The 24,637-nt window shown below is 38.0% G+C and overlaps 1 protein-coding gene across 5 annotated transcripts in view; it reads right to left on the bottom strand.

Moving 5' to 3' along the window:
- Positions 1-24,637, bottom strand: part of KIF2A (kinesin family member 2A) — a 93,762-nt gene that overhangs the window by 30,199 nt on the left and 38,926 nt on the right. For all 5 annotated transcript variants that reach the window (XM_074952606.1, XM_074952608.1, XM_074952607.1 and 2 more), the window contains exons 7-15: positions 23,127-23,222; positions 22,132-22,186; positions 18,157-18,319; positions 14,001-14,091; positions 13,710-13,773; positions 10,153-10,244; positions 9,798-9,940; positions 8,792-8,996; positions 7,521-7,631 (exon numbers count right to left, since the gene is read on the bottom strand). In XM_074952606.1, coding sequence (XP_074808707.1) covers positions 7,521-7,631; positions 8,792-8,996; positions 9,798-9,940; positions 10,153-10,244; positions 13,710-13,773; positions 14,001-14,091; positions 18,157-18,319; positions 22,132-22,186; positions 23,127-23,222 — 1,020 coding nt within the window. The remainder of the gene's footprint in view (positions 1-7,520; positions 7,632-8,791; positions 8,997-9,797; positions 9,941-10,152; positions 10,245-13,709; positions 13,774-14,000; positions 14,092-18,156; positions 18,320-22,131; positions 22,187-23,126; positions 23,223-24,637) is intronic.

The raw sequence follows: 24,637 nt of genomic DNA, 5'->3' as shown, positions 1-24,637 counted from the left end.
AACCAAAATCTAATTTAATCTGTTCAATCTTTTCTCAGTTATTCGAGTGTGAAAAGAATGGTTACTTAACCTTATAGTAACTGTGGTTCTTTGAGATGTTGTTGCCTATGCAGATCCCACTCTAGGTGCTCACATGCCCCATGAGTGCAGCAAAATCAGAATATTCTGAAGAGAAATGTGTGTTGGGCCCCATCCACACTGTGCATGTGCCTCCCTGGATATGAAATGCCTCAGCAATCCCTCAGCTCCCTCACTATTTCAGAATCCCAGATAAGAAAGACTGGGAAAGCAGTGATGGACAGCACATCATGGGATCAACACAAACAACATCTCAAAAACCCGTTACTATAACGTAAGCATTTTTTGCTTCAAGTATGTGTCTGTGTGGATCCCACTCTAGGTGTGATTGAGGAGTTCTGTCACTTAACTAAAACAACTGAAACTGCTCTATCAAATTTGGTATCTGATCTAGCAGCCAGGTGAAGGGCACAGCTTTAATGAAATTAAGAGGATTAACTCTACGTAGCTGCCTTGAAAATTTCAGACACAGAAATCCTAAAGCATGGAGAGTTTGTAGCTTGTGCTCTAGTGGAGTGAGCTCTAATATGTGAAGAAATTGGTATAAAAGCCATACTATCCTATAATAGCGGACAGATATGCACTGTGCAATCCATTTTGAAATTCTCTTGAGAGGAGATGCAAAAAAAGAAGGGCGGAGGTGGGGGGGAAGACAGCCTAAAAGGGTTCATTCTGCCAAATTAGTATATTATAAGGCCCTCCCAAAGTATGGAATTCTCTCTCCCTCTGAAAGGTATGGAGTCTTAGGGGGAGGAGGGGAATGGATAAAGTAAGTCAAATGAAAGTCTGCCACAACTTTGGGAATCAACTTGGGATGAAGTTTTTATATCATCATATCTCTGTGAATGGATGTGTAAGGAGGGTTAACCATGAGAGCTTGGAGTTCAGTTCCAACTGATGTAATGGTGACTAAAATGGCCATCTTCAGTACAAGAGTAAAGATCATTCAGAAAGAGGCTCAAAGGGGGGGGCTCCATCAGGTTTGTAAGGATAATGTTGAGATCCCCACACTGGAGTGGTTTCTCTCACTGGTGAATAAGAGCTGGTCTACACTGAAAAGTTACATGGGCATAGCTACATCTCTCAAGGGTGTGAAAAATCCATAACCCGAAGATGCAGTTAAATCAACCTAATCCCTGGTGTAGACAGCGCCAGGTCAACAGAAGAATTCTTCTATTTATCTAATTCTAGCTATCACCTCTCAGATACATGGATTACCAAGAGCAATAGGAGAACCCCTCCCATCACTGTAGTAAGTGCCTACACCAAAGCGCTACAGCAGCTCGGCACACGTAATGTATGACCAGAATGTGCGGACTGCACATTCAAATTAATGGTCCTCTGTATTAATTTGAATTTGCAGTCAAATTTGTTTTACTATACATTAACAATTAATGCTCTGCTTCCTTGCTTTTATAAATACAGGGGATAAAGGATAAACAACTATGTTAATGCAACATTAAGACTTAAAACACACACATCAGTCAATTCAAATATTCCCACAGCAACTAACTTTGCATCCTTGCATAAACCTAACGTTTTTTGTACTTCATATAGTTAATTTGCCTTAACGTAATATTTTTGCAATGTAGCATAATTAGAAACATAAAACTTTTCAATTTACTGGCTTCTTATACATTTAAGTATCACCCATAACATTGCTTTAAGAATTTAAGAAGAGGTAGATAATTTTTTTTTTAAATCTCCATTCTGGCTTTATTTAAAAATACAGTGCAATGTGAAGTTTTTGTAGCAGAGTTTTTCTCTAATGTTTTTATTAAATTAGCAGTAAGAGCCAGGGGTATCGCTGATTTTGACTCATTACCTTATACATCTTATTTCAGGAACTTCAAATATTTAGCCCTTAACATTTGTAATCAGTAAGTTACCAAGTGTTAGTTCTGCAACCATGACGTTGTGCTAATACTATACACACATTTTAAAAGGCTATCCCAGTGAAGGCATGCTACTTTAACAAGTTAAATTACAGTGGTGGCTTTGATGTGAACAGAAATTAATACATGTTAAAAGCAGTGAGCCTTATATACACTAGTCTTTTCAAATATGCTAGCATGCATTAGTTAAAACATGCTAACATTGCACCTTTAAATCCTAATCCAGACAAGTCCCATATCTCATTGTGATTTAGTCTACCTTTGTTGCTTCAGAGGGCCAGTCAGTTTGGTATAATCAGTAAAACTTTTAGAGCAGTCAAAAGCTGGGGAAAATGGCTTTACATTCCAGTGCTCTCTTATATAATTAATAACAACAGTCATAATAATATATGCTTATGTTTAGACACACACATCCCTTAATATCCCACTTAGATTAAGCAATAATACAGTATTTACAAACTCAAAAAGGATGCCCTTACTAAAAGTCTGGAGCTACGCTGATGCTCCTTTGAAGCTGGAGATTTTGTTGGATGTTTCCAACTTCCAAATACTCAAGGTACTGCAAGAAAACTAGAACGAGTATTGTGCCAGCAAACCAGAGTTCTGCTTCTCAGAGGGTCGCAAGGTATGATTGCAACTTCTCCTTCTGAGCTCTGATAGCTCAAAACAATATCTTTAAGCAGATCTTACATCTGTGGCTTTCTTTATAGCGAAACAGGTCCCACTCATAACTGTCCACATTGAACATCTCTTTTTCAACTCTTGAAGCTTCTGGATCACATTCTGATTTCCTACATACAGTAGAGAACATTTTAAACACTAGGCCCACTAAGGCTTAATACTGTACTAAAAATTATAACAGAAAACCTAATAAACTATAAAAGGACAATTTGGATAAAACAATCCATGAATTACTCATAAAGAGCTTTTCAGGCTCAAAGAGCAGCCCTCCAAGGCTAATTTGTGCAAAAGAAAATGAACTAGTGGGTATGCACTAGCACATTTCAAGAACCTGATAGTCATGAATTCACATGCATACAAGATGTTCCTTAAGATGGAAGTGTATGGATAATATATACAACCCACATTTGCAAAATGTTTTGAATTCTAATGGCAAATTAGAACATTTGAGACAGATTTCTCTTGTAAACGAATCTCCTTACAAGAAAAGATTCTCTCACTGCCAACAGACAGGATAATTTTAAAAAAAAAAAAAGTGAAATTTTGGTAAAGTATTTTACATGATCAATAAAATGAGACTATTTTCTTTTAAAATATTTACTTTTTGTTAAAAACAAAACAAAACAATAATCCACATTGTAAGGCTAAAAATACTTGAAATCTTATGCCTCAGCAAATCAAAGGTGTGTTTGTATTAGCTGACAACCCATGTGTTCTAGCTTACATACCGCATAAGATGTTAACTTTGCACATATACTAAAGTTTTAATCAGAGTTGTAATTATTATTATGAGAACCATAACTTACAAGTTCCTGACATCTGTGTGTGTAAAATAATCACAAAGTTGCTCTAGCAGTTTTTAGAAGTTCCTTCTTTTAATAAATATATTAAAAAAAAAAAAAAAGAGAGAGAGAGACAAGGACACACATGATCATGGTATTCTACAGTCAAATAAATGTAGTCATTACATTGCATACTCACATTTTTCACACACTAGGACTTTACGCCCTTTACACAGAACACATTGTGCTTGAAAGTATAAATTCTGAAAACAGCAGTGTAGACAGTCTTAGCAAAAAGATCTGCAAGTTTGTTGCATCCTTTACAATGCATTTTAAAATATAGGGGTAAGAAAAAAGGCAGCATCAGATTTAGTTTCTCAAGGCTGGCAAGCCCTTTGCTACACTCTCTGCATCAGTTTCAGTTTTGCACTTTCAGTAGAGCACAGTAAATTAAGTTGATGTCCTAGACTAGAGCATGTGAAATTTGAACTGTGTCACCAATGACATGATCTAATTCAGCAGCTCTCAAACTGTGGGTCGGGACACCAAAGTGGGTCAAAACCCCATTTTAATGGGGTCACCAGGGCTGGCATTAGACTTGCCAGGGTCTGGGGCCAAAGGCTGAGCCCCACCACCCAGGATCAAAGCCAAAGCCCGAGGTCTTCAGCCCTGGTTGGCGGGGCTCAGATTACAGGCCCCTTGCCTGAGGCAGAAGCTCTTGGGCTTCAGTTTAGGCCCCACCCAGCTTTGGAATTGGCTCTCCCACCCAGGGCAGCACAGCTCGGGTGGGCTCAGGCTTTAGTCCCCTCTCCTGCGGTCATGTAGTAATTTTTGTTGTCAGAAGGGGGTCATGGTGCAATGAAGTTTGAGAACCCCGGATCTAATTCATAACATATCAATGGTTGGGGAGTAAGAGTGGTCAGAAGAAACAGAAAGACTATTTCGAGGGTAGGAAAGGCTGGCTAGGGTTTGTGGAGGTGCTGAACAGCTGACTGGTCTGTCCTAACTATATTTGATAATATGTTACTTCACAAGTGGTGCAATTTGTACATACCTGGAATTTTCCCATTTCTCTACTTTGTTAAAAATGAGTAATTTTCCAGTTACTTATAAACCTTGTTTCTACAAATGTTTTCATAAATACATCAACCATACAGAGTTTTAAAAATAAATCTTTAAAAAAAAATCTAAATGCAAAAACAGCATACAAGAAATAACTGCTACAAAACATTTTTTCACTGTTTAAAAAAAAAAAAAAAAAAAAAAAAAAACCCACAGCCAAAAATATTTGTTTAAACTTACATATACAAAAAATACCCCAAAACCCAACATCTTGTCTTTAGGCTGACAATAAGCATGAGAAAATTCAAAATAAAAAGTTAAGTGCCTGAAAAATATGTGGCTTATAATGAAAGGGTCTTCAAATTCCTAATTATGGGAATACTGTAATTATGTGGTTGGAAAACAAAAACAAAAAAAATATCATGCAGTCAAATTTCCAAACCCCCACATTCAGAGGCTCATTTTACAGTGAATATATTTCTGAAATTAAAAAAATGAATGTTTCATCCACAATTAAATCACAAAGAACTGATCAAAGAATCATAAGAACCACTCCTGCATTCTCAAAGCAATTCTCAATGCAATAAAAACAAAAAACAAAAATAGTAAATTCTTCTCACAGATGTCACAAAATTATAAAACTAAGCAAATTCAACCTGGGAAATCAGGAAAATAATATACAGATATCTATGTAGTACTCAAAGAGTGGTATGATTGTAATCAGAACTGCACTCTGATTCAATAACTCTATTGTATGTATTCCTATCGGTTTACTTTTTTGATTTAAACACGTTTTCACCACTGTTACCACAGCAGATCTAATACAGCTATGGCAAAGTGAGCTTGGTCTATTCTGGCTTGTGCCAGAATAAAACAATATTAAAGAAACTAACTGTAGGGTCAATTTCTGCTCATGGAAAACAGGCACAAGTAATGGAAGACTAACTTGCAGAATCTTTATTACTAGTTGTTAGGATATAGATATTCAGGCCTGTCTGTAAAGGCCTATGCTCTAAGAATTTAAGTGTATTCTTATCACTTGGCTAGTTATAGAGGTATAAAAGAAAGAAACAAAATCACTGTCTGCTGATGTAAGGTCCTTCTCTTACTGTGATAGTCTGAGGCCCTGTTCTTAGGCTAAGGCCTTTGGCTAAGCAACAGAGGCAGCCATAAGCTGGGAAGGGACTGGTCACATCCTCACATTCCAACCTAGTCATATTGAAATAAGGTGCTATTGGGCTGTTAGGAATACAATCCTGTCCTGATAATGCCTATCGCCTCCAGAGAAAGGGAAGTGCCTAGAAAATGTAAAAGGAAACTTAGTTTGATAGCATCCTGTCTGGCAAGAACTCACTTATCAATAGCTGGGATGTGAAATCCTCACTTCTGTATTGTTTTGTCATTATAGTTCCCACTTTGCTATTGTTTGTCTGTATAGTCTCTGTCTGGTTCTGTGATTGTTCCTGTCTGCTGTATAATTAATTTTGCTGGGTGTAAACTAATTAAGGTGGTGGGATATAATTGGTTACATAATCATGTTACAATATGCAACAAGAAAAGGAGTACTTGTGGCACCTTAGAGACTAACCAATTTATTTGAGCATGAGCTTTCGTGAGCTACAGCTCACTTCATCGGATGCATACTGTGAAAAGTGTAGAAGATCTTATTATATACACACAAAGCATGAAAAAATGAGGTATTTTTTCATGCTTTGTGTGTATATAATAAGATCTTCTACACTTTTCACAGTATGCATCCGATGAAGTGAGCTGTAGCTCACGAAAGCTCATGCTCAAATAAATTGGTTAGTCTCTAAGGTGCCACAAGTACTCCTTTTCTTTTTGCGAATACAGACTAACAAGGCTGTTACTCTGAAACATGTTACAATATGTTAGGATTGGTTAGTTAAATTTCAGGAAAATGATTGGTTAAGGTATAGCTAAGCAGAACTCAAGTTTTACTATATAGTCTGCAGTCAATCAGGAAGTGAGTGGGTGGGTGTGGGAACAGGGAATGGGGGTGGGGAAATTGGAATCATGTTTTGCTAAAGGGGGAAATGGGAACAGGGAATGGGGGTAAGGAAATTGGAATCATGTTTGGATAAGGGCAGGAATGGGAACAGGGACACAGGTGTAAGGCTCTGTGGTGTCAGAGCTGGGAAGGGGGATACTAAGGAAGGAAACTGGAATCATGCTTGCTGGAAGTTCACCCCAATAAACATCGAATTGTCTGCACCTTTGGACTTCGGGTATTGTTGCTCTCTCTTCATGCGAGAAGGACTAGGGAAGTAAGTGGGTGAAGGAATAAGCCCCCTAACACTAGTGCTCATGCACAAGCCAGAAAGAACACAGCTCAGCTTTCTGGTTCTGGGTGAAATTAGTTAAGTCAGCTATTCGGAGGAGGTTGAGGGGCGGGAAGAGCACCACATTTCCATTTATAAATTCAACATTTGATCCAGATGTTATTGAGAGAGAACAGTTATGGAACACCAAATGTCATTTTTACTAATTAGATTTCACAATAGAACCTTTGGTTCTCCTAATCTGTTCCCTCTGCCAATTTGGCAGAGCAACTCCTGCTTTTCAGAATGTATGCTGAGTAACGATATTGCACTTTGATATAAGTATGTCTCTATTCCCTTCTTTAATTCTCCTATACTAACTTCTCTAATACCTTTCACCTCCAAGCAGACTATCCTACAGACTGAGTACTCGACACTAGCTCTGAATTTATCTTTTTGTCAGGCCAGAGACTCTCATGCATTTTCACCCCCATCTTTTTCAAGATTCTGATACTACTGCCAAACACACACACGCTGAAGATATCTGGCTGGGGAGAAGGAAAAGGGGGAGGATTTTCCTGTTGAAAGATGATCTCTAGGTGTCATGCCATATGTTGGATACAATCAAGTTTAATACACGCTCTCAGTAGCAAGTTATCAAGACTAACCATAAGATCATTAATAGGCAGTTCCTGTTCTCTTTATAAACATATCACTTACAATCTAAGAAATAAACTTACCATACAGGTACGGGAGTTTTCTCCTATGAATGAATCTCTTAGCACCTGAGTAAGTTTGCTTGCTCTGAATGGAGTATGAGGTTTATTTCGGCCTAAGGCTCTAATGCACTCCTAAAAAACAAACAAGTTTATGTTCATAATCAAAGCAAAAATATTTCAATATAAATGCAATCCACATACAGAAAATATAAGCACTGGATGATATGTTGCTGTACTTTAAATTAATATTAAGTTAATGTTAGGAGTCCACCTTCAATGAACGTGATGACAGAAGTTCAGAATTAATACTAACGGTATTGTGAGCTGTAGCTCACGAAAGCTCATGCTCAAATAAATTGGTTAGTCTCTAAGGTGCCACAAGTACTCCTTTTCTTTTTGCGAATACAGACTAACACGGCTGTTACTCTGAATACTAACGGTATGTCTACACTCAAGCTGGGGGTGTAATTTTCATTGTAGGCAGACATATGCAGACTAGCTTTGATCAAGCTAACACACTAAAAATAGCATTATAGCAGTGGCGGCACAAGCAGCATGACAGGCTAGCCACCCTGAGTATAATCCCACCTGCAGCCCTAGGTACTAAGATGGGTAGCTCATTCTGCCACCCAGGCTGCTGCAGTTATGCAACTATTTTTAGCATGCTTGCTTGATCAAATCTAGTGTATACATGTCAACCTTAGCTGGAAATTACATCTCCAGGTCAAGGGCAGACAAACCTTTAGTCTCCAAGTTCACAATCACAGCACTGTAGTTATGCATTGAAAAACAAGCACACAACCACACTTTGTGGCGGAAGCGTGGTCTAGCAAGGAAACATATTAGGATTGTGAATCTGGAGTTCTAGGGAATTCAGTACATGCAAGGTTAGGTCAGCTGAGCAAGGGTTTTGAGGATCTCAATGGTGCTTAAGTGTTGGACTTAGGCACAAAATCCCTTTGTGGATCTAGCCCCCGAATGTCACTTATTAATAGTGTTGCCATCCCATGCTTATGCTAAGAAAATTTTTATACCATATTGCCAATTTTATGTTCTATATCATGCTTGTTACACAGTAATTAACAAGTAGAAATACAGTTCAAGTGTTCTCAAGCATTTAGAGGAAACATTTTAAATGCCATATCAATCAATCAATCAATTTATCAATTTAGTGGACAAGACCTACCTACACAAACACTCATCTTATCAGAGACTTTTTTTTGTCACGTGAAGAAGAAGAAGAATGAGAAGACTTCCATCTGCTCAAATACAACTGAGTGAATTTTATTTACCTTGAGTGCTAAAAGGCTCTTGTTAATTTCAGCACCTTCCAGTCGTGTTTGCCTGTCTGCACTGGAAGTATCTGCTCCTCTTTCATTTCCAGCCAAATCAATCAGAGAAAATTTACCATGCAGTTTCCCTTTCCTTCTGAGAATAATCTGAAACACTGCATGGCTCCGAGACGAGTGTGCATTTGCAGATGTCTGACCAGATGTTCTTAAAATAAAAAAAAAAATTAAAAAATTAAAAAAGTGGGGAGGGGGAATACTATTTAGTGCATATGAAGGACCACACCCACACTGAAGCATCCTGTAAGTTAGCTCTTCCGGGCAGGGAAGTTTTTTCTTATAAGTGTTGATAGTGCCTAACACGTTGTGGACACTACCAAAATACAACTTGACAACAACAGTAAAATTACATCTATTGCTCCATCTCTTCTACTGGGAAAAAGCGGGGGAGCATGAAAGAGAAAGAGCAGTATCCAAACATTCTTCCCCTCCCCTCGTTAAATGTATAATCAGACTCAGAGCATTTTAAAACTGGATCCTAGAAAGAACATTTTAAACTACTGAGAGCAATAATCATGGCAAAAGACCAATTTTTAAACATAGTAAGGCTGGATTTAAAAAAAAAAAAAAAAAAAAACATTTTACAGTTAAGAACCTCTGTCATATAACATAAATGCATGCTGGCTTTTAAAACCTAAAAATCTGGCAGTATTCCAGAGTATTAGCAAAGTGACATTAAGACAGTAAGCTGGTTACATAAATACATACAGTTCACAGCACACAGAAAATTCATCTCAACTCCTCTTGGCAGATGCAGACAACCAAACAACCTTTATCCAAAAGGGAGGCAACAGCACAACTGTAGTCAATCAACTCAAGAAAAGCTGTATTGTACAGTGTAGAAAGCTAGGACTTTGAAATGACAAACACACACGCTTATTACGGTGAAAGTGTTCTGATTCACTATAATTTACACTGAAAAACTAATTAAAAAAAACATAGTAGATACCTGCAGCTGTTGCCTATTTCAATAAGCTTGAGTACATCTTCAACACATTTAACCTCCCGTTCCTGTAATCCCACCACTTGGACCTGCTGTTTACCATCCTCCAGCACCCTTAATTTGGTCTTCCTGTTCAACAAGTCAAAAACCTTAAAAAAAAATTTGGGTATAATAAGAGGTCTTTAGGACACACTTAATTCTAAATAATAATAATAAAACTCAGAATAATTCAGCCAAACAAGTGATTAGAAAAATGCTCTAAATATCCATATGAAAATAAAATGAGAAATCCTTCTGTGTTCTGTTCACAACCCTTGTATTCTCTGAAGATATTTTTCCCGAATCAAGAACTTGCACTTACCTTCCCACTGTAAATCTCAAAAAATGTTGCATATACTTGAAGTTCTAACTTCTTATAGTTTGGCTTCTTTAGCATTAAAAAGACATCTCGAGCTGTGAATAAATTTTCAAATATACAGAAATCTAGTTATGCATTTTCATCTAGTCAAGAATCTTTAAATACACAAATTGTCTGTCTTATTAACATGTATCTAACATGTTAACTAACATGAAGGGGAAAGGAGTCCAGGAGAGCTGGCTGTATTTCAAGGAATCCCTGTTGAGGTTACAGGGACAAACCATCCCGATGAGTCGAAAGAATAGTAAATATGGCAGGCGACCAGCTTGGCTTAATGGTGAAATCCTAGCGGATCTTAAACATAAAAAAGAAGCTTACAAGAAGTGGAAGGTTGAACATATGACCAGGGAAGAGTATAAAAATATTGCTCGGGCATGTAGGAAAGATATCAGGAGGGCCAAATCGCACCTGGAGCTGCAGCTAGCAAGAGATGTCAAGAGTAACAAGAAGGGTTTCTTCAGGTATGTTGGCAAAAAGAAGAAAGCCAAGGAAAGTGTGAGCCCCTTACTGAATGAGGGAGGCAACCTAGTGACAGAGGATGTGGAAAAAGCTAATGTACTCAATGCTTTTTTTGCCTCTGTTTTCACTAACAAGGTCAGCTCCCAGACTGCTGCGCTGGGCATCACAGAATGGGGAAGAGATGGCCAGCCCTCTGTGGAGATAGAGGTGGTTAGGGACTATTTAGAAAAGCTGGACGTGCACAAGTCCATGGGGCCGGACGAGTTGCATCCGAGAGTGCTGAAGGAATTGGCGGCTGTGATTGCAGAGCCATTGGCCATTATCTTTGAAAATTCGTGGCGAACGGGGGAAGTCCCGGATGACTGGAAAAAGGCTAATGTAGTGCCAATCTTTAAAAAAGGGAAGAAGGAGGATCCTGGGAATTACAGGCCAGTCAGCCTCACCTCAGTCCCTGGAAAAATCATGGAGCAGGTCCTCAAAGAATCAATCCTGAAGCACTTACATGAGAGGAAAGTGATCAGGAACAGTCAGCATGGATTCACCAAGGGAAGGTCATGCCTGACTAATCTAATCGCCTTTTATGATGAGATTACTGGTTCTGTGGATGAAGGGAAAGCAGTGGATGTATTGTTTCTTGACTTTAGCAAAGCTTTTGACACGGTCTCCCACAGTATTCTTGTCAGCAAGTTAAGGAAGTATGGGCTAGATGAATGCACTATAAGGTGGGTAGAAAGCTGGCTAGATTGTCGGGCTCAACGGGTAGTGATAAATGGCTCCATGTCTAGTTGGCAGCCGGTGTCAAGTGGAGTGCCCCAAGGGTCGGTCCTGGGGCCGGTTTTGTTCAATATCTTCATAAATGATCTGGAGGATGGTGTGGATTGCACTCTCAGCAAATTTGCGGAGGATACTAAACTGGGAGGAGTGGTAGATACGCTGGAGGGGAGGGATAGGATACAGAAGGACCTAGACAAATTGGAGGATTGGGCCAAAAGAAATCTGATGAGGTTCAATAAGGGTAAGTGCAGGGTCCTGCACTTAGGATGGAAGAATCCAATGCACCGCTACAGACTAGGGACCGAATGGCTAGGCAGCAGTTCTGCGGAAAAGGACCTAGGGGTGACAGTGGACGAGAAGCTGGATATGAGTCAGCAGTGTGCCCTTGTTGCCAAGAAGGCCAATGGCATTTTGGGATGTATAAGTAGGGGCATAGCGAGCAGATCGAGGGACGTGATCGTTCCCCTCTATTCGACACTGGTGAGGCCTCATCTGGAGTACTGTGTCCAGTTTTGGGCCCCACACTACAAGAAGGATGTGGATAAATTGGAGAGAGTCCAGCGAAGGGCAACAAAAATGATTAGGGGTCTAGAGCACATGACTTATGAGGAGAGGCTGAGGGAGCTGGGATTGTTTAGTCTGCAGAAGAGAAGAATGAGGGGGGATTTGATAGCTGCTTTCAACTACCTGAAAGGGGGTTCCAAAGAGGATGGCTCTAGACTGTTCTCAATGGTAGCAGATGACAGAACGAGGAGTAATGGTCTCAAGTTGCAATGGGGGAGGTTTAGATTGGATATTAGGAAAAACTTTTTCACTAAGAGGGTGGTGAAACACTGGAATGCGTTACCTAGGGAGGTGGTAGAATCTCCTTCCTTAGAGGTTTTTAAGGTCAGGCTTGACAAAGCCCTGGCTGGGATGATTTAACTGGGAATTGGTCCTGCTTCGAGTAGGGGGTTGGACTAGATGACCTTCTGGGGTCCCTTCCAACCCTGATATTCTATGATTCTATGATTCTATGATCTCTCGCATACATGTTACAACTATTCCATTCTGTAGTGAGGAGCGATTGCCTCCCTTGGAGATTGACAGGGAGGAAAAGCCATATGCCCCCTGGTGGGTGGAACCTGGAAGGCCACACCCACTCCACCAGAAGAAGAGGGGTGGGACAAGAACAGAATGTACAAAAGGCAGGTCCTGCAGCTCAGTTGAGCTGGAGCTGCCGAGGAAGACATACACTTCCAACCTGCTGCTGGAACAGAAGTGTGCAGAAAACCATTGCTGTCCCGAGGACTCACCAGAGCTCCAAGAGGCTGAGGAGCTGCTGGGATTGCCATTGGTGGTGTACCCCGGGGAGATGGAGGATGATCCCAGGATTCAGGTACACCCCAAAGGGAGGGTAGGAAGTAGCCCAGGAATAGCCGAGAACAGTCTAGTTGCTTTGCTGCCTGAACCCAGGTCAGTGTGTTGCAGCCAGATCCCTGCCGACCTAGTGGCAGAACAGTCCACCACTGTTAGGGCCCTGGGCTTACCCCCTACTACCTCACCCCTGGGGTGGCAATCTCCCCACCTTAGGCCAGGGGGTCTGTGTTGGTCTACCATCTGTCAGAGCTAGGACACTAAACCCTTTATTGCTGTGCCCTGCCAGAGGGCCTGAGCCCCTAGATTATTCACTGCTCTGCCCTGCCAGAGGGCCTGGGCCCCTAGATTATTCACTGCTCTGCCCTGCCAGAGGGCCAGAGTCCCTTGTACTGTTTGGGTGCACCACCCTGATTGCGGGCTTGAGCCCCAACGACAAAATACTGTTCAGCCCAGAGGGCCTGAGCTCTAGAGACAACTAATTTTCCCCTTTTACAGATTACCATTCTAAGCGCATGACGGCTAGGAGGCATGGCCTCCCTTAGAGATTGACAGAGGGGGATGGCCAGGCACTCCTACATATTCCAAGGCCTTCTTTTTAAAAGAGTTAGTATATTTGTCATAAGAATTCCTTTTGGAGTTAAAACTAGTGTTTTGGAGAGAGTTACAGAAACCCCTACAAATGGGAAGCTCAATTCCTCAGCCATTTATACTCAAACTTTCTTAACTACACTGATACATATATTGAAATAAACAAAGTTTACAAGCTTAAAAGCTATTTTGGTGCCTCCCTTCTATAATAATGCAAAATATGCAGGCACTTAAATTAAAATGGGTAAACTAGATTTTTCTACGTTCTGTTTATCTCCTGCAACTGGCAAGAAAATACATGCACACACCAGATTACTTACCTGCAAGTGCATAAATTCCTTTAGAACAATCTTGGTTCTTTCCTGAAAAGTCACCACCCATAGTCTAAAATAAAAATGGCAAAACATGTTTATTATCAGAGACACAAGTTGGGTGAGATAATATATTTTTATTGGACCAACTTGTGATGGTGAGAGGGACAAGCTTTCAAGCTACACAGAGCTCTTCTACAAGTCTGGTTATTTAATAAGTGAAACAATTAAGTGAAAGTGTTGGCAAAGAAAATTGTATTGTGGATACATTGTGTTACTGAGCTTACAAGAATTGCTTACATGGGTTTTTCCACTGCCTGTTTGCCCATATGCAAAACATGTGGCCATTCCCCTTTCAAATATGGTCTCCACTAATGGTCGAGCTGTAAACCTTAAATCAAAAAAGCAGAAGCATTAGAGGTTTTTCATTGAAGTTTAGCAAAGTTAAATGTAAATCCAACATTTTCCCCCATCATAAGAACTCTTTTTTCCTACACATTTTCTTAAGTATTTGTTCAATAAGTTACTGTTAGAAAGTCAAGCTAAGAAAGACTGTCTAAATCAAAGGATTAAAACAATCTTTTAAACAGTTTATTGTAGTTATGTATACTGACAGTGGATTTGCATAAATAAAGTAATTTCTGACACAAGTTACTGCATCCCTAGTCAAATGTAACAGTCACATCATGTTTTCTGCCTAGGAACCAATACTTACACAGGCGCTCCAAAAGGGAGAAGATTTCACAAGCTCTCCAAACCCCTAACAACTTCTTTGCAGTTGAATTCTCTAATAGATACTTCCATAGCCAAGAGACATGGCAAAACAGAACAAGTCACACATTGTCCTATCTCTTCTATAACAACCAAATCAGACATGACACAGCAATACTCCCATCAGTAGAAAAATATAGCAGTCACTTTAGATGAAAATTGTGTTTAGAATGGAATTAATTTGTACTACTTGAAGGGGGGAGGGGGAGGAGGAAATGTATATTAAGTGACTATTAGGTATTTGCCTGGACAAACACCTTTGTGTACCTCTAAGTACACAGGTTTCCTAAGTTTAAGGGAAGGCCACTGAAATCTTCTTGTTTCAGGTTTTTTTTTTTTTTTTTTACCTGCCATGGGTAAAAGACAACTCTCAGAAGGAAAGAGCATAAGCATTTTAAGTTTATATTACAAAGGATCAGTGAGGAAGTACTCTTGAAAAATACATAATTTGCTATATTTAGGGGACATAAATTCTTTGCTTTTCATAGGATAGTGATCCCTTTTGAAAAAAACTGGCCAATTACTGTCAACCTAATTTACCATAAAAAGGAGACCTAAATTAATAAAAGAAGAATGAGCCCTTGATAACTGAGTAGATTTGGGCACAGGATAAGATCAATGGAAAAGAGCCTAACAATTATACAGTGTGTAATAAGCACCGGAACAGTTAAATAGAGTTTAAAAGTAACTAAAACTTTTTAGCTCATAGCTGCATTGAGCAGTAACACCAAATCCTGGAAATAGCCATTTATAGAGATTCTCTCCCCCCACCCTCAATTTCAGGATCTTACAAAAACACCACTAAAAAAATATTCTCTAGAGGTTTTGAAGAGGTCACAAATGCTGGAGACAGTGTTTTAGAAAACCCTAGATTACATAAGAAAAGCTTGAACATTCCTGGAGAATACTTAATTTGTTAGGGGACATCAACTATGCAGAAATGGGGTCACAAACTTTCCTTTCAAGTGATAATATTATTTCCCCTCCCCTGGCTACTAGGGAGGGAGAGAGGGAGAGAGAGAGATTGTTACAGGGAATATTACTTCATGAAAATCTCCAAGGCACAGGAGAGCCTGAAGGAAGACAGGTTTCAGAGTAACAGCTGTGTTAGTCTGTATTCGCAAAAAGAAAAGGAGTACTTGTGGCACCTTAGAGACTAACCAATTTATTTGAGCATGAGCTTTCGTGAGCTACAGCTCACTTCATCGGATGCATACTGTGGAAACTGCAGAAGACATTATATACACAGAGACCATGAAACAATACCTCCTCCCACCCCACTCTCCTGCTGGGAATAGCTTATCTAAATGATCATCAAGTTGGGCCATTTCCAGCACAAATCCAGGTTTTCTCACCCTCCCCACCCCCCACACACAAACTCACTCTCCTGATGGTAATAGCCCATCCAAAGTGACCACTCTCTTTGCTCAAATAAATTGGTTAGTCTCTAAGGTGCCACAAGTACTCCTTTTCTTCTCTTTACAATGTGTATGATAATCAAGGTGGGCCATTTCCAGCACAAATCCAGGTTTTCTCACCCCCCCACCCCCCTCTAAAAACCACACACACAAACTCACTCTCCTGCTGGTAATAGCTCATCCAAACTGACCACTCTCCTTACAATGTGCATGATAATCAAGGTGGGCCATTTCCAGCATAAATGGCCCACCTTGATTATCATGCACATTGTAAAGAGAGTGGTCAGTTTGGATGAGCTATTACCAGCAGGAGAGTGAGTTTGTGTGTGGGGGGTGGGGAGGGTGAGAACCTGGATTTGTGCTGGAAATGGCCCAACTTGATGATAACATTAGATAAGCTATTACCAGCAGGAGAGTGGGGTGGGAGGAGGTATTGTTTCATGGTCTCTGTGTATATAATGTCTTCTGCAGTTTCCACAGTATGCATCCGATGAAGTGAGCTGTAGCTCATGAAAGCTCATGCTCAAATAAATTGGTTAGTCTCTAAGGTGCCACAAGTACTCCTTTTCTTTTTGAAGGAAGACACTGCAACAAAGTCCCGTTTTTTTTTCCAAGACTGTTTACACTTAACAATGTATATGCAGCATCTTTCTTCTTCTGGTGCACTTACTTCAACCTGTTTTCTCACCTGGAAATATATGGAGGACATTTACCATAGGTTGGAAGTTGTATCTTTTATATTTATGATCTATTACAAAAAAAATGGTCTGTCTAGCCTGAGAATATGCACACGTAGCTTTCCATATAAATGGGTTTGACATTATATACTTACAATGTATATTGAATAGACTGAAGTTGTTTTAACACAAGGCAGAAACACAAATATATCTAAGAAATATTTAATAAAATAAGTCCTTGACTGTTCAAGAGCTAACATGATACCAAGCCCAAAGATACTCCAACTTTACTCTTGGTATGTTCCTTAAATGCAATCCTAGGCTTTCAGAAATACAAAGATTAGTCCTTCCTGAAAATCCAGAAGTAGTATCAGGTTTAAAATTAAGATGTGATAACTTCTTGTATATATTTAAGAAGATGACATTAGCCTGACTGCCATGAGTGTAGAAAACACTGCAATAGACTAGGTCATCAAAAATAGATAGACAGATGATTATGCGGTAGAGCTGAACACTCCTGATTCCCAAATTTAAATTTTCAGTATGAAAATATGAGGGGATTTAAAATCCTGAATTAAACTGGAATTCATCACACTAAATCGTCTTTTCTTTGTGCATTAACTAAATGGTGGTAATGCATTAAAATACATATCTTTTTTCAAATACTTCTTTAATGGGAAGGCTAAATTTGATTATCCTCCCAAATAAGAGAAAAAAAATGGAAGAAAACACACCACCATGTTGTACAAAGGGAAGAGAGAAACCTCTGTTAACATAAAAGAGATCTGAGATTTACTGTTTCAGTATAAGAGTGGGTGTACGCACGCATATGTGTATTATATATATGCAAGCAGTTTTTATTAAGTTTTATGAAAGAAACCATGCACAAGGATCTAAGTACACAAACTTTCATACAAACTTAAAACTCCTTTCAGAGTTAAACAGTACAGTTACAAAGATAAGAGAAAAATAATACCAAAGGAAGAGTGAGATTAAAGAGGTACAGAGATTGGAGAAATGCAGATTATTAAATAGGATGCAAAATGTTCTAGAGCGCGTGCACTACAGATAGAAGGTTCCCAGAGGGCAGACACTGTGCCAGGACAGAACAGAGGCTAGCACTAGATGAAGGGAGGGACTGGTGAAAGAAATAGAAAAAGAAACATGCAAAAATATAGGTATGCTCCAATCTGCATCAATAAAGGGCTTTTAAAATATGGAGGGTGATTTTTAACTGGATCCTAAAAGTGACCACAGGGCCAACAGACTGGTCTGATGAAAGGGTTAATGATACATACTGCATGCATGAGAAGGGAGGAAGCAACATTCTGCACATCCTGGTCTAGAAAGGTGTGATTTGAGGAAGGCCAGAGAATTACAATACTCAAGGCAAGTGGAGGTTATGGGACAGATGAATTCAGCACAAATTGAGTTAAAGGAAAAATATACACGGGCAAAGCTATGGAAGTGGCAAACAGATTTGAAGACCAATTGTAGGAGGAGGAGTAAAGTCTAGATTCAAAGATAAGCCCAAAAATAGAGAAAGTGAAAAGAAACAGGAAAATAGTCACAAAAAGTATAAACACATACCTGTAAACCATTTCATTAGGAGCAGTGTCATCAAAGGCATAATCAAAGCGAAAAGTTTGGTTTTCTAGGTACCTTGTTAAATCCACCTTTTGTTTGGGTTCATGTACCATCACAACATCTTTACTAGGAATTGTGATTACATCAAGGTCTTTCATTACAGTTTCTATAAAATAAATGATTGATATATAAATATGAATCTATATATACACTATCTATGCATATTAACTTTTACACCATTTGGTCATCTACATTCTTACAATGTCCAAGGTAATGAAACTGCTCCAAGTAAATGTGATGCCATGGATCTCGGCTTCTGATCCCTACATTTTAAAAAAAATCAGGCACATTATGATTCGTAAGTGTGTAATTCCATCGTGGAGTTCTAGTGATTATACAAATTACTAAAGTTTTGAAAATGCAGTTTCTGAGCACCTTTCTAGTATCACTTGAAAGAATGATAGCTTCATAATTCACAATTGCCTGTTTGTTCTAGAATTACTTTCTAAAAAAAATGCTTTAATTCTTCTAAGGGTTTATTTATGACATATCCAAAGATTATTGCCTTATGTTTTACTTTTTTTAAAATAAATAAATAAATAAATAAATAAATTCCTCATTACATCCCCTCCTCAGCTGGACAACTACAATCCAACACTATTTTGACTATCAGTCTTAAATTCATAAATATAATTATTACCTATATAGCTGGACATTTTTACAAACGCTACCATTTCTTTTTCACACATGCCCTTTGCTTAACTCCTTATAGCTATACCCTTATTATGTGAAGATTTTTCAACCATGGAAACTTTTTATTCCATTTTATATACAATATATCTTCATTCACAATCACTCCAGGAGCAGATTCTTTAGTCAGCAATCATAAAAATTGATCTTTAAAATTTTATTCTGCTGAAGTGAAAACCCTTTTTAAATGATTTTGTAAGAAGAAAAGGCTGCAAATTTCAAAGGATGTTGCCGGTCTTCTCAAACAAACAAAAGAAATGCATTATTAAGATCATGGGCTATAATTACTACACATCACTTCAGTTTGTTAATTGCATGAGATGTATGAATCAGTAAAATACACAGAGAACCCAGTCATCTACAAGATGCACAAAAATAAAGATCCTTTGTATGTACAGTCAAGACCACTGATGTGCCCTGCTTCTGTCTGTATATAAAATCTCTGAGGCACACAATTTAAGAATACAATGTACTTTTCCACAATTAGATGGAAGGTTTTGACTTCAATAATTATGTTTTGATTCTTGGCCATCATCTTTTAATTACACAGGTATTAGGAAGTAACTAAAGTATAAATTAAGTTACCAAGTAAATTACTCAGTTTTCAAGTGCAGTATTGCACATTTAAAATATGCATTATTCTGCAGTAAATGTGTAACTGACACACAGAAGAATATGGGTGAAAGGAGAGTTTAATAGGTCCATACTTTGCATTGAAACTGTACCTTACTTCTAAGTAGTCAGAATGTGTATAAGGGGTAGTCTTAAATACTCTTATAATGCCTGTCATAATCATCTGATATGGCAGCCTGTTCTACTTGCGGATAACCCTCTGGGATAACCTCTGAAATCCAAACTATATTTTTGCTTTATGTTAATTACTGGACATTACAGTTTAACACTGAAGTGTGAATGGATCTTGGCCTATATCCTAGGATGATCTCATCAAGCTATTGTAAATTATGAATACGTTTTTTCTTGAATCAAGATTTTACAAAACTGAACATTTTTCAATCTCAGAATCTGCCCTTTTCCTAAGAAACTAACAATATATCACACAAATGAAATCTTCTAATTACCCAAACCTTACTATTTTAGGGCCCAGCCCAGTTCTTGCAAGCTCTCAGTGCATGGAACTCCCACTGACTTCCGTGAATTCGGCCTGTGTAAGATTGGTAGAAATTGAGTCTTTTATGTCCCATTTTAAACTAGATGACTAATACAGTAAAAATATTCCAAACGTGGAGCTTGAATAGGGAAACACTACTTTTTAAATATATAAGTTATTCCTTTTTTAATACGATAAGCTCCCTGTTCACCTTCTCTCCTTTTAAGCTACCGTACACAAGTTTTCTTCAAGTCTTTTCTCTTCTCCAATTAGAAGATTGGGGCAGTTGAAAATATTGTTCCTTATAACCCTCCACAATAAAAGTGTGCATGTTTTTCAGAATGTTATTCAATGTATTATGTGTGCACCTGACTTTTTTTTTGGCTATGGTTCCTCCACAGTGAATCTTTTTAGTTCCTTCTGCAGATGCAAAACTTCAGTCTTGTATCCCATTTCCAACCAGCTGCTCATCTCCCCAGCATCCTGCACGGAATCAGTTCCTTCACTGATGTCAGCCACCAATACAGATGACTGGAACAGAACCAGACCCAGTTCTGCACCACAAGAGACCCATAAATCATGACTCATGACAGGCTGCCAATTTGCTGTTTCCTCTCTAATTAGCTTTGTCCAATTAGTTATCACCTATGACATTTTCCCCCAATGTATTAGTTTCCTAGGTCATACTTTATTCAAGATGAACTGCAATGCTAAAATGAAAATTGAATTGCTACCAGATTCATATGCTGAATGTCTCTAACCAACCAGGCTGCGGGGAGCAGTTTTAAATAACCTGATTTTGTGACTGCTTTCAGATCAATAAAACAATCAAGGAATAATGAAAGAAGAAACATGAAAGAAGGCGAGCTCTCACTGTGTATAAACAACAATGTACCTTTCTCTCCCACCCCTTCTCCAAAATTTTCCTGTCACTTCCTGTCTTGCTGAAGATACTCCAGAATGTGTCATTCTGGGACACAATTCCAAAAGACTCACTGCAACCCTTTGGTATTTTGAGGGTATGAAAATTATGCTCTGAAATCTTCAGCCAACCAAGATATCCCTGAAAATTTTAACAGAAGGGAAAAAAGCTTATGCTCAAATACATTTGTTAGTCTCTAAGGTGCCACAAGTACTCCTTTTCTTTTTTCAAAAAGTTAGTTAACTTATTTCAGTGATGACTGAACTCCAGTCAGTAGTGGGTAGTAAAGGAGAAGCTGGCAACTATATGAATACAGGACTATTAGTGTGGTCTCTCTGCCAGGTAGTTCTCAAATATTCTTTGTATCAGATGGAATTCTACAAGAGGTTTGTTGGAATATTGTTCTCATGTCTTCCATTGCACAAGTGGGGAACCATTTTGACCACACCTCGAACCATTATCTTGTCTGTTAAAATCCTGTACACAACTGTCCTCATTTAATGTCTTGACATAATACCACTTTCTACTCTAAATAGCCTATGAAATATTTCAATCAATCAATCAGTTTTCATCATCTTGGTTAACTATGGTATTTATGTTTCAGAAAGGATGTATTACTAAACCCACCACACATTTGAGTAAGACTGTGCTATGTATATATAATTATAGTTTAACGGCCAGTCATTTTGATTTTTAATTTTAGGTTATAAAGATACATATTTTCTATTATACAAATGAATATACTGAGGAAGAACTTTCATTAGGTGGTTACATGATAACGCAAGTTAATTGATCACTTAAAAAGAAAATCTGAGTGAATTAGAAAAAAAGGACTTTGTGGTCAAGGCACTGGAATGAGATTCAAGATATTACAGTACAATTCCCAGCTCAACCAAAGACTTCTTATGTGACCTTGTGCAAGTCACCTAATCTCTCTGTGCCTCAGTTTTCTATCTGCAAAATGATGATACTACTATTACTTTTCTACCACCTTTTGTCCATTTTGTCTATTTAGATTATAAGCTCTTTGGAGCAGGAACTCTCTCTTCCTACATGTATGCACGCACAGTGCCTAGTTCAATTGGGGCCCAATTCTGGTTGGTGCCTCTAGCTGATTCCATAATACAAATACTACCAAACACCACCAGAAGCTGCTGTTAAGTGAGACTAATACCAGCTAAACATTAAATGGTCATACCTTTTTTATTGAGCGGCCGTTTTCTTACACAAACACATATCCTGTGCTCATCAATCTACCAAAAAAAAAAAAAAAAAAAAATCTGAAGTAAGTACTAATTTTAATGGAGAGTATTTTAAAAGTCTGATTATTATAGCAATTATTCTGAAGGTAGTAAATCTGAACTTTTAAAAAGCGAAAGTGCTGAATGTGCAGTATCCAACAAACCATGGGCACAGCTCTATATTCACTGCTATGAGCACTTACGACCAGATCGTGCAGGGTGCAGCGCACATCCTGAAAGGTGTTGAGTAACTTCTGCTCATACTGGGGCAGATACTCAGCTAGTGTAAATCATCACAGCACCACTGATTTCAATAAATCTATGACATTTTACACCAGCTGAGGGGGTGGGAGATGGTCTCAGTACCTTTCAAGATAAGGCCCTAAATCTACACATTTAGAATTGGGTTTTCAAAGGAACCTAAGGGAGTTAGACACCTTAGGCTCCTTTGAAGATTCTGTCTTATAAATGTACATTGGTAGAGTTCTAATATTGTAGAGTTAGCACACATTTTAATGACATAAAATTTAATAATTCCTTTCAATGCAAATAGCATTCAACAAGTTAAAAGTTATAGATTTATAATCCTAGGGTACAAAAACTACTTTTAGGTGTTGAATCACTCAGGCCCAGACTTGTAAAAGGTATTAGACCCTGCAGCACTCAACACTGCAATGTCTAAGTCATTTTCAAAAGCAACTAAAGCACTTAATAGCCTAAACCTCATTGAATGTCAATGGGACTTAGGAGCCTAAATCACTTTTGAAAATGGGACTTAGACACTGCAATGCCTAAATACCTTTTAAAAATCTGGGCCTTACTGCTTCACAAATACATCAGTATCTTTAAAAAAAATTAAAGTGTGGTAAAATAATTTAAAGGGCTAAAAAAAAAAAAAAAGTCTGTGAAGAAAATCCTTGCCTTTTAAAACCAATTCCTGAGGTAAACTTACAGGATCGGCTGTTGTCAATGGTCTATAATCCAAACTTCCCCTGAAGTCTCTTATCATACACATAATTTCATAATTTGGGTTTGTAGCATCAACATCCTATGAAAAAAAATAGAGTTACAAAGTTTTCATTAACATGACACTTGCAAATACTTTCCAGATATAATTATAGAAAAGCTACAGAAACAAGAACAGAGGTATATGATGTTTGCTAAAGTTTTAACTTTCTTCAAAAGTCATGTTTTGCAAAATTTAAACCACATATTGTTCACACATCATTAGTTTTGACTATGTGACTATTTTACTCATCAAGAAACAAGCTGGATTTCTACGGTAAAAACAAAAGCAAAAAAAAAATACAATCATTCTGTTCAATTTTAAAATAAACTTTTGATTAATAGGCAACCCCAAACATCCTTGATAAGGACTCAACATAAGAAAACTTGAAAGGGGGAGGGGGAACCTCTTGCCCTTTTCCAAAATCTTCTCCATTAAAACAATACTGCCTAAAGTAATAATAATTAATAAAATAAAATAGCTCATCTACAAATTCATCATCACTCACTTATAAAAACTGAAAAATTATCTGAAAGAAATCTACATAAAACGTGTTACCTTCATGCCTGCTTCTTTCTAAGATTCAGAAAGTTACACTATTCATTACAAAAAAGTCTTGGCCTTCCTACTATTCTGAAAACTTAGCACTTGGGGGTCAAGAACTGAAAAAGCTTTGACTAAAGTAGTACTCTACTACTATTGCATTTTTAAAAAGAAACATTTGAAAACGAACACAACACACTTGCACAGTCACATAGATCAACAGAGTAACTCCCACATACAGAAGTTAGAAATGCTAGACACAAAAAAAGGCTTCTTGGAATCAATCAAATAATTTAAGATTTAATTCAAGATTTAATACGGGCAAAATCTCAAAAAAGAAATACTTTAAAAAACAGGATACTATGTATTATTTGTTCTCATAGAAAGAAACAGTACTTTTCTGATTAATTTAAATGGATGAAAAGTGGAGAGAAAAAAATCCACATATATCCTTTTAGATAAGCTTAGGCCCATCATAAAGCCATGAAATCAAGTTGCTTGAATCATTTACTTTCTGGTGGTACTTATTATGTCATTAGCAGATTGCTAGTATCTCCTTAGAGACTAAAACATACATACAGGACTGCCAGCAGGATTATGCTACTGGTCTTTCTAAATCTTTTACTCCCCTATGACAAAGTCATTAATATTAAAATCTTAATGTTACAGGATTAGCAACTTCACATTTTAACAAAAAGTTCTAACAACTTGGTGCCATGTTGCTTGTATGTTACAAAACTAAAATGTCTGTAGAGGTTTTTAAAAAACATTCTTCAAACCTCAAGCTCTCAAATATACCACTCACACCCCAACGAAGATAAGAAAAGGGTAATTTGTCACAAATGTGATGCCCCATTTTGAGGCGAAGAATCTTCATATTTTTGTCCACATGTTTTTCTGAGGCAACAGTTATT

This window comes from Natator depressus, chromosome 5 (assembly GCF_965152275.1).
Source record: "Natator depressus isolate rNatDep1 chromosome 5, rNatDep2.hap1, whole genome shotgun sequence".
In the NCBI taxonomy this organism is placed as follows: domain Eukaryota; kingdom Metazoa; phylum Chordata; order Testudines; family Cheloniidae; genus Natator; species Natator depressus.
This window is presented reverse-complemented; position numbering and strand designations above follow the sequence as displayed.